The following is a 13,033-nucleotide window of genomic DNA, read 5'->3' as shown; positions in this document are numbered from 1 at the left end:
AATAAATACGATTGAATGAATGAATGAATGAATGGATGGCCTAGTGGAAAGAGCCGGGGCTTGAGAGTCAGAGGTCGTGGGTTCTAATTCCGGCTCCACCACTGGTCAGCTGTGTGACTTTGGGCAAGTCACTTGACTTCTCTGTGCCTCAGTTCCCTCATCTGTAAAGTGGGGATTAAGACTGTGAGCCCCACGAGGGACAACCTGATTACCTTGTATCTACCCCAGTGCTTAGAACAGTGCTTTACACATAGTAAGCGCTTAATAAATGCCATCATCATTATCATTATTATTATTATTATGGCATCTAATGGGCCCCTGCATTTATTATTATTATTATTATTATTATTATTATTATTATTATCATTATGGCATCTAATAGGCCCCTGCGTTCAAATCAATCAGCCAGCCAATCAGTGGTATTGATTGAGGGCTGATTTAATGGCTTCGGAGAAGGCAGGAACTACGGTACGGAGAAGTAGTTCTGCTCCTCAGCTCCACTCTCCCGCTACCTCCCCCCAGCTCCAGCCCCATTCATTCAATCCTATTTATTGAGCGCTTCCTGTGTGCAGAGCACTGTACTAAAATAATACAAAACAACAATAAACAGACACATTCCCTGTCCACAACGAGCCTCCAGTCGAGAGGTGGGGAGACAGTCAGCCGATTCATTCCAGGCTAAGCCCTAGATACAGCGCTCAAGCGCTTAGTACAGTGCTCTGCCCACCGAAAGCGCTCCGTGAGTACCACTGATTGATTGAGGGAGAGACTTGCCCAGAGTCTCCGTCTCCGGAGTCTTTAGGCTAAGGACGGAGTCTCTGTGTGGGTCCCAGAGGTAAAATGGGAGAGTTGGGTGGGATTTTGGATGGGGGGCGCGGTCCCAGGACATAGGGACACACGCACACAAAGAGACACGGACACACAACCCTGGGCCCACTGGGGAAGAGAACAACTGACGATAATAATAATGACGCTATTACTTATTTGGCGTTTAGCCAAGGTAATCTTAAATTGTTTGGTTAAAGGATAACTTGATTTTACATCACGGAATTTGGAGTAGTAAGTAGTGTGTGTTTTTTGTGTTTTTTTTGAAAAAAGGTTCAGGAAAATTTGAATTTGTGATTTGGATGCTAACTTGCATAGTTCGCCAACATCTGATCAAAGCAGTAACAATTCAAATGACGCTCTTACTCTGTCTTAATTTATATCCAAGAAAAGGGCTATATTTGTTATCTTCTACTGAAAGTCCAGAAAGCCGTACCCCTTGAACTATATTAACTTCTCCCCCTTTAACGTCTCCCCCTTCTAGACTGCGAGCCCACTGTTGGGTAGGGACCGTCTCTAGATGTTGTCAACTGGGACTTCCCAAGCGCTTAGTACCGCGCTCAATAAATACGATCGAATGAATTAAGCGCTTCCTGTGTGCAAAGCGCTGTTCTAAGGTAATGCCTGCCATGCCCCTTGGGGACCGGGCTATATATGTATATATGTTTGTACATATTTATTACGGGAAGCAGCGTGGCTCAATGGAAAGAGCACGGGCTTTGGAGTCAGAGGTCATGGGTTCAAATCCCGGCTCCGCCAGTTGTCAGCTGTGTGACTTTGGGCAAGTCGCTTAACTTCTCTGGGCCTCAGTTCCCTCATCCGTAAAACGGGGATTAAGACTGTGAGCCCCACGTGGGACAGCCTGATCACCTTGTATCCTCTCCAGCACTTAGAACAGGGCTTGGCACATAGTAAGCGCTTAATAAATGCCATCATCATCATTATTATTACTCTCTTTATTTTACTTGTACATATCTATTCTATTTTATTTTGTTAGTATGTTTGGTTTTATTCTCTGCCTCCCCCTTTTAGACTGTGAGTCCACTGTTGGCTCTATATGTTGCCAGCTTGTACTTCCCAAGTGCTTAGTCCAGTGCTCTGCACACAGTAAGCGCTCAATAAATACGATTGATTGTGGGTAGGAACTGTCTCTATATGGTGCCAACTTGTACTTCCCAAGTGCTTAGTCCAGTGCTCCGGACACAGTAAATAAATACGATTGATTGATTGATTGATTGATCGCTTACGGCTGGCATCACTCACCATGATCTGGGGCCCGTGCTCCTGGCCGGGGTAATGGAGACCGTTGCACCACGAGGCCTCGGAGGAGAAGCCGGGAACAAAGGAGTCCGTGTCCCCGGGGTTGGCCAGCTCTTCGAAGCCTTCCACGCCCGCTGGGCTCTTGAAAGCGCGGCCGTCCAGGGTGAGGGCCTGGTGGGGCTCCGGGAAGACCTCCTCGGGGAACTGTCGCTTGTAGGGGTGGAAGGGAGTCCTGCCAGCCTTGAGGAAGCGGTTGGGGCTCCCCGCCGGGCCGTCCTCATAGCTGAAGCTTTGGTACTTCTCCGTCGGGGAGAGGTGGAACGGGGCCTTGCTGTTGGGGAGTCCGGGCCCGGGGGCGAAGCGACTCTGGAGAGGGTCCTGGGGCGGGGAGGACGGGCTGGGGCTGTGAGAGGAGTCAGACGGCTCCCTGTCCGTCCTGCTGTCCGTGCTGTAGGGAGGGCAGCCGAAGCCAGGGTTCTCCTAGAAGTCGCGGGGCAGAGAGACTAGTATTGAGTAAGCGCTCAGTAAATACGATTGACTAGAATCGCCCCCTCCCTCCCTCGGTCCTACCCCTTTCCCCTTCCCACAGCATTTGTACATATTAATAATAATAATAATGTTAGTATTAAGCGCTTACACTGTTCTAAGCGCTGGGGTAGATACAAGGTAATCAGGTTGTCCCACGTGGGGCTCACAGTCTTCATCCCCGTTTGACAGGTGAGGGAACCGGGGCCCAGAGAATAATAATAATAACGATAGCATTTATGAAGCGCTTACTTTGTGCAAAGCACTGTTCTAAGCGCTGGGGAGGATACAAGGTAATCAGGTTGTCCCACGTGGGGCTCACAGTCTTCATCCTCATTTGACAGGTGAGGGAACCGAGGCCCAGAGAATAATAATAATAATGATAGCATTTATTAAGCGCTTACTATGTGCAAAGCACTGTTCTAAGCGCTGGGGAGGTTACAAGGTGATCAGGTTGTCCCACGGGGTGCTCACAGTCTTCATCCCCGTTTGACAGATGAGGGAACCGAGGCCCAGAGAATAATAATAATAACGATAGCATTTATGAAGCGCTTACTATGTGCAAAGCACTGTTCTAAGCGCTGGGGTAGGTACAAGGTAATCAGGTTGTCCCACGTGGGGCTCACAATCTTCATCCCTGTTTGACAGGAGAGGGAACCGAGGCCCAGAGAATAATAATAATAACGATAGCATTTATGAAGCGCTTACTATGTGCAAAGCACTGTTCTAAGCGCTGGGGTAGATACAAGGTAATCAGGTTGTCCCACGTGGGGCTCACAGTCTTCATCCCCATTTGACAGAGGAAGGACTGAGGCCCAGAGAATAATAATAATAATGATAGCATTTATTAAGTGCTTACTATGTGCAAAGCACTGTTCTAAGCGCTGGGGAGGTTACAAGGCCATCAGGTTGTCCCACGGGGTGCTCACAGTCTTCATCCCCATTTGACAGGTGAGGGAACCGAGGCCCAGAGAATAATAATAATAACGATAGCATTTATTAAGCGCTTACTATGTGCAAAGCACTGTTCTAAGCGCTGGGGAGGTTACAAGGTAATCAGGTTGTCCCACGTGGGGCTCACAGTCTTCATCCCCATTTGACAGGTGAGGGAACTGAGGCCCAGAGAAGTGAAGTGACTTGCCCAAAGTCACACAGCTGACAAGTGGTGGAGTCGGGATTTGAACCCACAACCTTTGACTCCAAAGCCCATGCTCTTTCCACTGAGCCACGCTGCTGCTCTATTTATTTATTTTACTTGTACATATTTACTACCCTATTTTATTAGTGATGTGCATATAGGTATAATTCTGTTTATTCTGACGGTTTTGACACCCGCCTACTTGCTTTGTTTTGTAATCTGTCTCCCCCTCTAGACTGTGAGCCCGTGGTTGGGAAGGGACCATCTCTATATGTTGCCGACTTGTACTTCCAAGAGCATTGTACAGTGCTCCTCACAAAGTGAGCGCTCAATAAATACCATTTAATGAATGAATGAAATACGATTGAATAGAGACCATTGGCCGGGGACGCTAGGCCCCAGCTGGAAGAGAAGGTTGTAAGAGTCTCTGTGAGATTCTGGGAAAACGTTATCCTCTACGCACGGCCCTAGACACCACGCAAGATGAGCTAGAAGGCTCGCTTCCAGCCCTCGGCTAGCTTAGAATCTAAAATAATAATAATAATAATAATAATGGCATTTATTAAGCACTTACTGTGTGCAAAGCACTGTTCTAAGCGCTTGGGAGGTTACAAGGTGATCAGGTTGTCCCACGGGGGGCTCACAGTCTTCATCCCCATTTTCCAGATGAGGTAACTGAGGCCCAGAGAAGTTAAGTGACTTGCCCAAAGTCACCCAGCTGACAATTGGCAGAGCCGGAATTTGAACCCATGACCTCTGACTCCAAAGCCCAGGCAGGCTCCTTCCACTGAGCCGTAAAAGACCTAATGATTAGAGTAATAAGGATCTTTGTGGTATTTGCTAAGTGCTTTTACTACGTGCCAAGCACTGTGCCGAGCGCAGGGTGTTAGTGGTGGCATTTGTTAAGCACTTCCTATGTACTATGTACTGAGCGCCGGGGTAGATACAAGACAGTCCCCGCCCCAGTCAAAGCTCACAGCCTAAGTTGTCGAGTGGATGGAGTACAGGCCTGGGAGCTAGAGGTCCTGGGTTCTAGTCAGGGCTCCACCACGTGTCTGCTGGGTGACCTTGGGCAAGCCATTGCACACAGTAAGCGCTCAGTAAATACGATTAAATGAATGAATGAATGAGCCTCGGTTACCTCACCTGTAAAATGGGGATTAAGACAGTGAGCCCCATGTGGGACACGGACTGTGCCCGACCCAATTAGCTTGTATCCACACTAGTGCTCAGAGCAGTGCCTGGCACATAATAAGCACTTAAAAAATGCCGCAGTTACTTCTTATTAACAGGGAAGATATAATATCTCCACCGCTAATCTCCTCACTGTACCTCGTTCTCGCCTCTCCCGCCATCGACCCCCGGCCCACGTCATCCCCCGGGCCTGGAATGCCCTCCCTCTGCCCCTCCACCAAGCTAGCTCTCTTCCTCCCTTCAAGGCCCTGCTGAGAGCTCACCTCCTCCAGGAGGCCTTCCCAGACTGAGCCCCTTCCTTCCTCTCCCCCTCGTCCCCCTCTCCATCCCCCCATCTTACCTCCTTCCCTTCCCCACAGCACCTGTATACAAGTATATATGGTTGTACATATTTATTACTCTATTTATTTATTTATTTATTTATCTTACTTGTACATTTCTATCCTATTTATTTTATTTTGTTGGTATGTTTGGTTCTGTTCTCTGTCTCCCCCTTTTAGACTGTGAGCCCACTGTTGGGTAGGGACTGTCTCTATGTGTTGCCAATTTGTACTTCCCAAGCGCTTAGTACAGTGCTCTGCACATAGTAAGCGCTCAATAAATACGATTGATTGATTGATTGATTGATATGAACCCATCCTGAGGCAGGAGGAATCCAAACCATATTCTAAAGTTGAGTTCACCCAATCTATCGCTTCTTATTGCTTGACCTACCTTGGCGTTAGGTGCAATAGGCCAACAAATAAATAGACCCCGAGGCTCCCCAAGTTGCCATGGTGGACTCTTTCCCACCTTACCCACTCGCAAGTGCGGGCACTAAACACTCCAGCCCCTCGGACTCTCTCTGTGCCATTTCCTTCACTCCACCTTGGTCAAGGCGTCTCCCTTCCCTCTTCTCTCGCTCAAAATAAAAATCCCACCGCCCGCACGAAGCCTTCTCATCTTCCCCACCATCCCTGGACTTTCCAGTTACTTCAGTTCCTCTTGGCCCCGATGCCGGTCTCCGCACCGGAGGGCTCTGCCGTCTGCTCCTACACATCTTTGAGACTGTCTCTAGATGTTCATTCATTCATTCAATCGTATTTATTGAGCGCTTACTGTGTGCAGAGCACTGTACTAAGCGCTTGGAAAGTACAAGTTGGCTACATATAGAGATGGTCCCTACCCAACAGTGGGCTACAGTCTAGAAGGGCCCAAGCCCACGGAAGGAGTGCGTATTGAGCTTTTAACCAGGTATTAGCTGGCAGGGTTTCTCTCCACCCCATCGCACAATCTGTAGTGAAGTGAACGCTAAAATGCCACGCCAGCTGGAACTCAATCAAGAATCCGAAGGCTTTTGCGGGGGCGGCCGGAGGGAGGAAGGAGCCGGGGCTGGAGGCGGAAGGAGGGAAAAGATAGGTACCACTGGGGTACAGATTTATGGTAAACTTCTGTGTGTATTTGCCCTTTCAAAATCCTACAGCATCTTGTGAGCTGCTCTTTTGTGATGCTCTCACATCGGGGCTGTCAGAAATATTCATTCATTCAATCGTATTTATTGAGCGCTCACTGTGTGCAGAGCACTGTACTAAGCACTTGGGAGTCAGAGGTCATGGGTTCTAATCCTGACTCCTCCACTTGTCAGCTATGCCCCTTTAGGCAATTTCTCTGTACCTCAGTTACCTCATCTGCAAAATGGGGGTGAAGACTGTGAGCCCCCAACTTGTACTTCCCAAGCGCTTAGTACCGTGCTCTGCACACAGTAAGCGCTCAATAAATACGATTGATCGATTGGTCTTTGAGGAGAATCGATTTCTATCATGGTTTTCTCTCTCTCTTACTTTGCATCTCTACTTTTGTTCAGGAGCCGTGTCTGCCCTGATCAATCAATCAATCAATCAATCAATCGTATTTATTGAGCGCTTACTATGTGCAGAGCACTGTACTAAGCGCTTGGGAAGTACAAATTGGCAACACATAGAGACAGTCCCTACCCAACAGTGGGCTCACAGTCTAAAAGGGGGAGACAGAGAACAGAACCAAACATACCAACAAAATAAAATAAATAGGATAGAAATGTACAAGTAAAATAAATAAATAAATAAATAAATAGAGTAATACATATGTACAACCATATATACATATATACAGGTGCTGTGGGGAAGGGAAGGAGGTAAGACGGGGGGATGGAGGGGGGGACGAGGGGGGGACGAGGGATAATGATGATTGTAGTGTTGTCGTATTCATAGTATTATTAGTAATTGTGGGATTTGTTGAGTGTTTATTGTGAGCCAATACAGTCAGGTCAATTTACAGCCTCTGCCCCACGTGAGACTGGCAGTCTCAGGAGGAGGGAGAACAGATGTTGAATCCCTGTTTTATGGATTAGATTGGAATTCTTCCTTTTTTCCTCTTCTTTAGAGGCTCTCCACAGCTCCGAACCTAGTGTATCTAATATCCTCAGCGTCCACTGAATGGCTTTGTCCAATCAAATCCTTGGGCCTCTTTTAGGCGAGGCAGGGTGGCCTGTGTGAAGAGCATGGGACTGGGAATAATAATAATAATAATAATAATGGTATTTGTTAATCAATCAATCATATTTATTGAGCGCTTACTGTGTGCAGAGCACTGTACTAAGTGCTTGGGAAGTCCAAGTTGGCAACATCTAGAGACAGTCCCTACCCAACAGTGGGCTCACAGTCTAGAAGACTGGAAGTGAGGAGGCCCGAGTTCTAATCCTGCCTCCACCATTTGCCTGTTTGTACATATTTATTACTCTATTTATTTTACTTGTCCATGTTCTATGTATTTTATTTTGTTAATATGTTTTGTTTTGTTCTCTGTCTCCCCCTTCTAGACAGTGAGTCCACTGTTGGGTAGGGACCGTCCCTATGTGTTGCCAACTTGGACTTCCCAAGCGCTTAGTCCAGTGCTCTGCACCCAAGCCCGGGCTCCTTCCGCTGAGCCACGCTGCTTCTCTTGTAGCTACCCTAGCGCTTAGAACAGTGTTCGGCATGCCCTCCTTCCTCTCCCCCTCCTCCCCCTCCCCCCCCACCTTACCTCCTTCCCCTCGCCACAGCACCTGTATAGATGTATATACGTTTGTATGGATTTATTGCTCTATTTTATTTGTACGTATTCTATTTTATTTTGTTAATATGTTTTGTTTTGTTCTCTGTCTCCCCCTTCTAGACTGTGAGCCCGCTGTTGGGTAGGGACCATCTCTATATGTTGCCAACTTGGACTTCCCAAGCGCTTAGTCCAGTTCTCTGCACACAGTAAGCGCTCAATAAATACGATTGAATGAATGAATGAATGAATTCACACAGTAAGTGCTCAATAAATATGATTGAATGAATGAATGAATGAATGCTGTGTCACCTTGGGAAAGTCCCCTTTTTCCTCATCTGGAAAATGGGGATTGGGCCTTTTAACTTCTCAGTTTCCTCATTTGGAAACTGGGGATGACCTGTTCTGCCTCCTCCTCAGACTGTGAGCCCCACACAGAACTAGGACTGTGTCTAATCAAACTGTATCTAACCCAACACTTAGCACAGCTCTTGACACATAGTAAGTGCAGTAAGGAAGCAAAGTGACCTAATGGAAATCCCGGCTCTGCCACTGGTCTGCTGTGTGACTCTGGGCAAGTCACTTAACCTCTCTGGGCCTCAGTTACCTCATCTGTAAAATGGGGATTAAGACTGAGCTCTATATGGGACAGGGTTTATGGTCCAACCTGATTATCTTGTATTTACCCCAGCGCTTAGTACAGTGCCTTGCACACAGTAAGAGCTTAACAAATACCACAGTTATAATAATAATGATGGCATTTGTTAAGTGCTTACTCTGTGCAAAGCACTGTTCTAAGCGCTGGGGAGGATACAAGGTGATCAGGTTGTCTCACGTGGGGCTCACAGTCTTAATCCCCATTTTCCAGATGAGGTCACTGAGGCCCAGAGAGGCGAAGTGACTTGCCCGAAGTCACCCAGCTGACAATTGGCGGAGCCGGGATTCGAACCCATGACCTCTCACTCCCAAGCCCGGGCTCTTTCCACTGAGCCACGCTGCTTCTCTGATCATCTATTATGATCAATAACGAACTCTATATGTTGCCAATTTGTACTTCCTAAGCGCTTAGTAGACTGTGAGCCCACTGTTGGGTAGGGACTATCTCTATACGTTGCCAACTTGTACTTCCCAAGTGCTTAGTCCAGTGCTCTGCACACAGTAAGCGCTCAATAAATACGATTGATTGATTGATTAGTACAGTGCTCTGCCCACAGTAAGCGCTCAATAAATACGATTGAATGAATGAATGATCATAATAATAATCTACCCTCATCATCCTGTGAGCCCACTCTTTTAGACTGTGAGCCCACTGCTGGGTAGGGACTGTCTCTATATGTTGCCAACTTGTACTTCCCAAGCGCTTAGTACAGTGCTCTGCACACAGTAAGCGCACAATAAATACGATTGAATGAATAATAATAATAATAATAATGATGGCATTTGTTAAGCGCTTACTATGTGCAAAGCACTGTTCTAAGTGCTGGGGAGGATACAAGGTGATGAGGTTGTCCCCCTTGGAGCTCACAGTCAATCCCCATTTTCCAGATGAGGTAACTGAGGCCCAGAGAAGTGAAGTGACTTGCCCAAAGTCACCCAGCTGACAATTGGCGGAGCCAGGATTCGAACCCATGACCTCCGACTCCAAAGCCCGGGCTCTTTCCAATGAGCTGAATGATCATCATAATAATAGATCTACCCTCATCACCCTGTGAGCCCACTCTTTTAGACTGGGAGCCCACTGTTGGGTAGGGACTGTCTCTATATGTTGCCAACTTGGACTTCCCAAGCGCTCAGTCCAGTGCTCTGCACACAGTAAGCGCTCAATAAATACGATTGATGATGATTATTTTGTGAGAGAGAGAGCGAGCTGAGCAGTGGGTTACGAGGGTTGAGCGGCGTCGGTACTCACGGTCTGCTGAGTGGGTGAGCCGCTGTCCCCAGGCGCCTGCATCGGGCCGTCCGGCGAAGCAGACTCCAGGGCCTCCGAGGACGAGAAAGCGGCGGCCGACGGCGTCGGGAGCACAGAAACCATCACCCAGTCCTGGCTGCGGAGAAAGTCGGCTGCAATGAGACCCAGATGCCACCCGTGACCATGGGCGGACCCTCGGCCACCTCCCTCCCCGACGCCCGCAGCCGAGACGGTGACGATCCGGCCTAAGCCGGCCCCGCGTCCACAGCCCGGTGGCCCGGATCCTTTTAGGCCAGGGAACCCCTCATACCTCACCGCTCCCCAAGCCCCCACTGTCCAAGGGAATCTCGCTTGGCCTTGGATGTCAATCACTTATCTGGTGATTCCGGCTTGCAGCGCGGTCGGTTGCGGAAGAGGATTTGGACCAGATCAATCGTATTTATTGAGCGCTGACTGTGTGCAGAGCACTGGACTAAGCACTTGGGAAGTCCAAGTTGGCAACATATAGAGACAGTCCCTACCCAACAGTGGGCTTACAGTCTAGAAGACTAATCTAGTCCCCGTGGGCCTGGGCAGGGGTCTAGATGAGCATCCTTGCTTGGCACGGCGGGGGAAGGAGTCCCACGGCCACTGCGCCTCAGTTACCTCATCTGTAAACTGGGGATTGAGACTGTGAGCTCCAAATGCATGTAGCTTTAATTCTATTTGTTATGACAATTTTGACACCTGTCTACGTGTTTTGTTTTGTTGTCTGTCTCCCCCTTCTAGACTGTGAGCCCGTTGTTGGGTAGGGACCGTCTCCATGTGTTGCCAACTTGTACTTCCCAAGCGCTTAGTACAGTGCTCTGCGCACAGTAAGCGCTCAATAAATACGATTGAATGAATGAATGTAGAAGGCGACAGAGCAGACGGCTACCACACGGCCGGGGATCCACTAGCTGGACTCTCATTCTCATTATGTATATATGTTTGTACGTATTTATTACTCTAAGAGAAGCAGTGTGGCTCAGTGGAAAATAGCCCGGGCTTTGGAGTCAGAGGTCATGGGTTCAAAACCCGGCTCTGCCAATTGTCAGCTGGGTGACTTTGGGCAAGTCACTTTACTTCTCTGTGCCTCAGTTACCTCATCTGTCAAATGGGGATGAAGACTGTGAGCCCTCTGTGGGACAACCTGATCACCTGGTAACCTCCCCAGCACTTAGAACGGTGCTTTGCACATAGTAAGCGCTTAATAAATGCCATTATTATTATTATTATTATTTCACTTGTACATATTTATTCTATTAATATTTTATTTGTATTCTATGTGTATTCTATTGTATTCTAGAATTGTATTCTATTCATTTTATTTTGTTAATACATTTTGTTTTGTTGTCTGTCTCCCCCTTCTAGACTGTGAGCTCGCTCTATATGTCTCTATATGTTGCCAACTTGTACTTCCCAAGCGCTTAGTCCAGTGCTCTGCACACAGTAAGCGCTCAATAAATACGATTGATTGAATGAATGAATGAATGAATGAATGAATGAATGAATTCTCCCCAAGAAGGGTCTCCTTTCAGCAGGACGAACTACCTAGGAAGATTTCTGGGACTGGGAAGGGTGGCTGTCCCGGAGTTAAGCCGGAATAAGTTCTAGAGTCCAAGATAGACCTTGGTTCCTGGCTTCAGATCTGCTGCACAAATGCCGGTCCTGCTAAAATCATTTAATAAGTAATCAATCGATCAATGGTATTTATTGAGTGCTTACTGCATGCAGAGCACTGTACTCAGCGCTTGGGAGAGTACAATATAATAGAGTTGGTAGACACCTTCCTTGCCCACGTTTAGAGAAACAGCGTGGCTCAGTGGAAAGAGCCCGGGCTTGGGAGTCAGAGGTCATGGGTTCTAATCCTGGCTCCGCCACTGGTCTGCTGTGTGACTTTGGGCAAGTCACTTAACTTCTCTGAGCCTTGGTTACCTCATCTGTAAAATGGGGATTAAGACTGTGAGCCCCCCGTGGGACAACCTTGATTGCCTTTTATTCCCCCCCCCCCCGCCCGCCCAGTGCTTAGAATAGTGCTTGGCACATAGTAAGCGCTTAACAAATACCAACATTATTATCTAGGCTGTAAGTTTCTGTGGGTAGGGCTGATTGTATTGTACTCTCCCAAACACTTAGTAGAGTGCTCTGTATATAGTAAGCGCTCAATAAATACCATTGATTGATTGATTGATTGAATTTACAGTCTAGAAGGGGAAGATTCCTGTAAAGTGTAAGCTCCTTGAAGACAGAGGATGTCTACTAACTCTGCTACCTTAATAATAATAATAATAATGGCATTTATTAAGTGCTTACTATGTGCAAAGCACTGTTCTAAGCGCTGGGGAGGATACAAGGTGATCAGGTTGTCCCACGGGGGGCTCACAGTTTTCATCCCCATTTTACAGATGAGGTTACTGAGGCCCAGAGAAGTGAAGTAACTTGCCCAAAGTCACCCAGCTGACAGTGGGCGGAGCCGGGATTCGAACCCATGACCTCTGACTCCCAAGCCTGGGCTCTTTCCACTGAGCCTCGCTGCTCCTGCTCTCCCAAGTGCTTAGTGTGGGGCCCTACTCCTAGTAAGCGCTCAACAAATATCATGGACCGATTCTAAGTCCCCGGGGTAAGCCGTGTGTGTGGAATGCGTGGACCATTCATTCATTCATTCATCCAATCGCATTTATTGAGCACTTACTGTGTGCAGAGCACTGTACTAAGCGCTTGGGAAGTACAAGTCGGCAACATCTAGAGACGGTCCCTACCCAACCGCAGGCTCACAGTCTAAAAGGGGGAGACAGACAACAAAACAAACCATGCAAACAGGTGTCAAAATTGTCAGAACAAATAGACTTATAGCTTGAGCGCTTACAGTGTGCAGAGCACTGTACTAAGCGCTTGGGAAGTACAAGTCTCCCACACTACTGTTCCTTGCAAATATTTGTGTTTACCTGTTAATGTCAATCAATCAATCAATCGTATTTCTTGAGCGCTTACTATGTGCAGAGCACTGTACTAAGAGCTTGGGAAGTACGAATTGGCAACATATAGAGACAGTCCCTACCCAACAGTGGGCTCACAGGCTAAAAGGGGGAGACAGAGAACAAAACCAAACATAC

The 13,033-nt window shown here is 47.6% G+C and overlaps 1 protein-coding gene across 1 annotated transcript in view; it reads right to left on the bottom strand.

The window, feature by feature from the left end:
• Positions 1-13,033, bottom strand: part of FOXN1 (forkhead box N1) — a 61,349-nt gene that overhangs the window by 28,571 nt on the left and 19,745 nt on the right. The window contains exons 4-5 of the mRNA XM_038758843.1: positions 9,900-10,144; positions 2,089-2,565 (exon numbers count right to left, since the gene is read on the bottom strand). Coding sequence (XP_038614771.1) covers positions 2,089-2,565; positions 9,900-10,144 — 722 coding nt within the window. The remainder of the gene's footprint in view (positions 1-2,088; positions 2,566-9,899; positions 10,145-13,033) is intronic.

This window comes from Tachyglossus aculeatus, chromosome 17 (genome assembly GCF_015852505.1).
Source record: "Tachyglossus aculeatus isolate mTacAcu1 chromosome 17, mTacAcu1.pri, whole genome shotgun sequence".
Classification (NCBI taxonomy): Eukaryota; Metazoa; Chordata; class Mammalia; order Monotremata; family Tachyglossidae; genus Tachyglossus; species Tachyglossus aculeatus.
The sequence above is the reverse complement of the archived record's forward strand: the minus strand, read 5'-3'. Positions and strand labels throughout refer to the sequence as shown.